Source organism: Arachis hypogaea, chromosome 5 (genome assembly GCF_003086295.3).
Source record: "Arachis hypogaea cultivar Tifrunner chromosome 5, arahy.Tifrunner.gnm2.J5K5, whole genome shotgun sequence".
Lineage (NCBI taxonomy): Eukaryota > Viridiplantae > Streptophyta > Magnoliopsida > Fabales > Fabaceae > Arachis > Arachis hypogaea.
The window spans coordinates 10,982,618-10,985,262 of record NC_092040.1 but is presented as its reverse complement, the minus strand read 5'-3'; the positions used below and the strand labels follow the sequence as shown (position 1 = coordinate 10,985,262).

Sequence of the window (2,645 nt, the reverse complement as noted above, 5' to 3'; positions counted from 1 at the left end):
AAAAGTAGAGAGGGAGACGCGAAGCAGAGAACGCGGAGGAGGAGGGAGCTCCTCTGCTGCCACAACAGCCTGTTGTTCGCCGTGATCACCGTCGGATAGAAAATCCTAAAGAGTTAAATATTTCGTCTTCACACCAGTGGATTTTAGAATTTACGTATCACATTTATGCTTTTAATTTTTTTTTTGAATTGTTTTGAGGCTGTGCAGGGTCTTAATGTAGTGTTCGGGTGGTTATTGTATATAGTTTGTTTAGAAAAACTGATGTAATTGTCTTTTTTTTAGTTTATATTATCTTTCTGTATCAATTTGTTATTAGATGTACTTTGTGGAACTTATCTTGTTCACTGTCTCTTTTGTCGTTAGTAAGTTGAACTTATAAAAAAAGCATGGAAATAATTTGATAACATATATTTGTATTAAGATATGTGGGGAAATGTGTCCTTAGATATAAGTATTTGTATTTGTCCTCTGTTAAGAATTTTATCTTTAGCTTACGTTTTTATTATTAGTTGAAATTAAAAGTTGTTGAAATCTTAGGTTTTGTCATGTATACGAGTGATAAGTTTTTATTTGGTTTGTATTGTGAAAGGTATCAGAACCTGTATAAGTGGTCATACGAAGAAGAAGATTTGAAGAGAAGAGAGGTTGAAGAAAAAGAGATTTGGTAAAATTGGATTTGAAATGTGATACTGCATTGTGTGAATTGGAAAATCAAATCGTACAGTGAGTTAGTGCTTTTGCTTTTATAGCTGTAGCAATGTGTGGATCTAGAAGCCTATGAAAACTTAATACCCAACTAATATGCAGCTAACTTGTTCACTAACTCCCTAACTAACTAAATAGAACGCATAACACTAACCACCTTACTAACTCAACACTCCTATCATCATCTCCACTTTCTTTTTCTATTTTTCTTTAAAAAAATGATAGCTAATGACAGCTTTACAGCAAGCAGTAATTCAATATTCCTCATTATCATTTGTTGTTGTCACTGTCCTCTTGTTGCTCAGCCTCTTTGTCAAAGTCCAACTTAGTGATGCCAAGTTTGGTTCTGAAGTGTAGGAAGCTCTCTGAGGGTATTGCTTTTGTTAAAATATCTGCCACTTGAACTGCTCCTAGAATATGACTTACTCTGACAATTTTGTTGTTCACATGATCCCTCACAAAATGTAAATCTATCTCAAAGTGTTTTGACTTAGGGTAAAGTATTGGATTGACAGCTAGCAATACTGCACTCAAGTTATCACAGTACATCAGTGGTGTTTCTTTTGGGGAAAACTGGAGCTCAACCATTAAGTTCTTAATCCATAGCAATTCTGCCACTAGATCAGCCATGCTTCAATATTCAACTTCTGACTGTGCCACTGCTGTCTGCTTTCTTGAAGCCCAAGAGACCAAGTTAGAACCTAGAAACACACAGTATCCACTCGTGGACTTTCGATCATCAGGATCTCTAGCCCAATCTGAATTGTAATAAGCAGTCACTTGCATCGAACTATTTTTATTCAACTGTAAGCTATAATTTCTTGTCCTACTGAGATACCGGAATATCCTCTTCACCATCCTCCAATGAGTATCCAAGGGAGCCTGAACAAATTGCGACAATTTGTTGACACTGTAGGAGATTTCTGGTCTAGTTACTGTCAAGAATTGTAGGCTTCTAATTATAGACTTGTAGAGCTGAGGATCACCAAAGCTCGAGCCCCCAAAAGCTGAGAGGTTTACAGTGGATGGTAGGAGTGTGTGACAGCTTGTGCACCCATCCATATTAGCTTTCTTCAATACTTCCTCAATGTACTTTTGTTGTGAAAGAATCAGGCCTCCAACTTTTGTTTTGGTGAGTTATAGCATGCACCTGTCCAATTGAGGAGATTGATGCACCATGTAGGTGTCCAGCTTGAGAGAGTGCCACGCAAAGATGAAGGACGCTGATGTGGCATGTGTCGGGTGGAATGTTCACCAGTGAAGGGAGAGAGGGGTTAATGGGTGGAGTTTCAATTTGACCCCCATTGGGGGCTGGTTTGTAAATTGCCGAAAATTAAAGGGTGAGACTGAAACCCATTTTTTGTTTGGCTGGTGAAATTGTTTGGTTCAGTTAGGGCCTATATTGTGTTAAAGTTTGTGGGCTTCCATTTTTGGATTCTGAAAATAAAACAAACTTCAAGGGAATCGGCAAAAAAAAAATCGAAGCAGGAATTGAACTTTATAAATTTGACAAAACGTTAGTTAATAATCATGTTGAGTATGAGGAAAAAAAACAAAGGTAACAACGAAGCACCTAATTTCGAATGGAGAATAAACGTTTATATATAAGGGCAACTTCAGTATGAAGGATAGGAGAATGTAGAAGAGATGGAGGAGAATATGAAACGATTCTTGTTTATTGCCATTACGAAGGGGCACAAGCCGGGTGTATACACCAGTTGGGAGGAGGCGAACCAGCAAGTTGTGGATTATACATTCACTGAGTTTCACGGATTCAACAGCTTTAAACACGCATGCTCGTGCTTCAAATCGAGGATGTCCTCGATTTGTGCTGAGAAAGATCGTACTGGTGAAACAGGTGGATTGACGCCAGATGGATGTGGTGGAAAGAGGTTGGCTATCTCCGGCGGAGGCTATCCTTGCCGGCCAATTGTTTCATG

General features: G+C 38.4%; 1 protein-coding gene across 1 annotated transcript; it reads right to left on the bottom strand.

Moving 5' to 3' along the window:
* Positions 1–1,338: 1,338 nt before the first annotated feature.
* LOC140184811 (uncharacterized mitochondrial protein AtMg00810-like) lies at positions 1,339–1,767 on the bottom strand. Its single transcript, XM_072237990.1, has one exon. It carries the CDS (start codon positions 1,765–1,767, stop codon positions 1,339–1,341), a length of 429 nt encoding a protein of 142 aa, XP_072094091.1.
* Positions 1,768–2,645: the final 878 nt, after the last annotated feature.

Bases quoted from the DNA above. Each gene is read 5' to 3' on its own strand.
- LOC140184811 (XM_072237990.1), bottom strand. From the start codon at position 1,767: ATGGATGGGTGCACAAGCTGTCACACACTCCTACCATCCACTGTAAAC.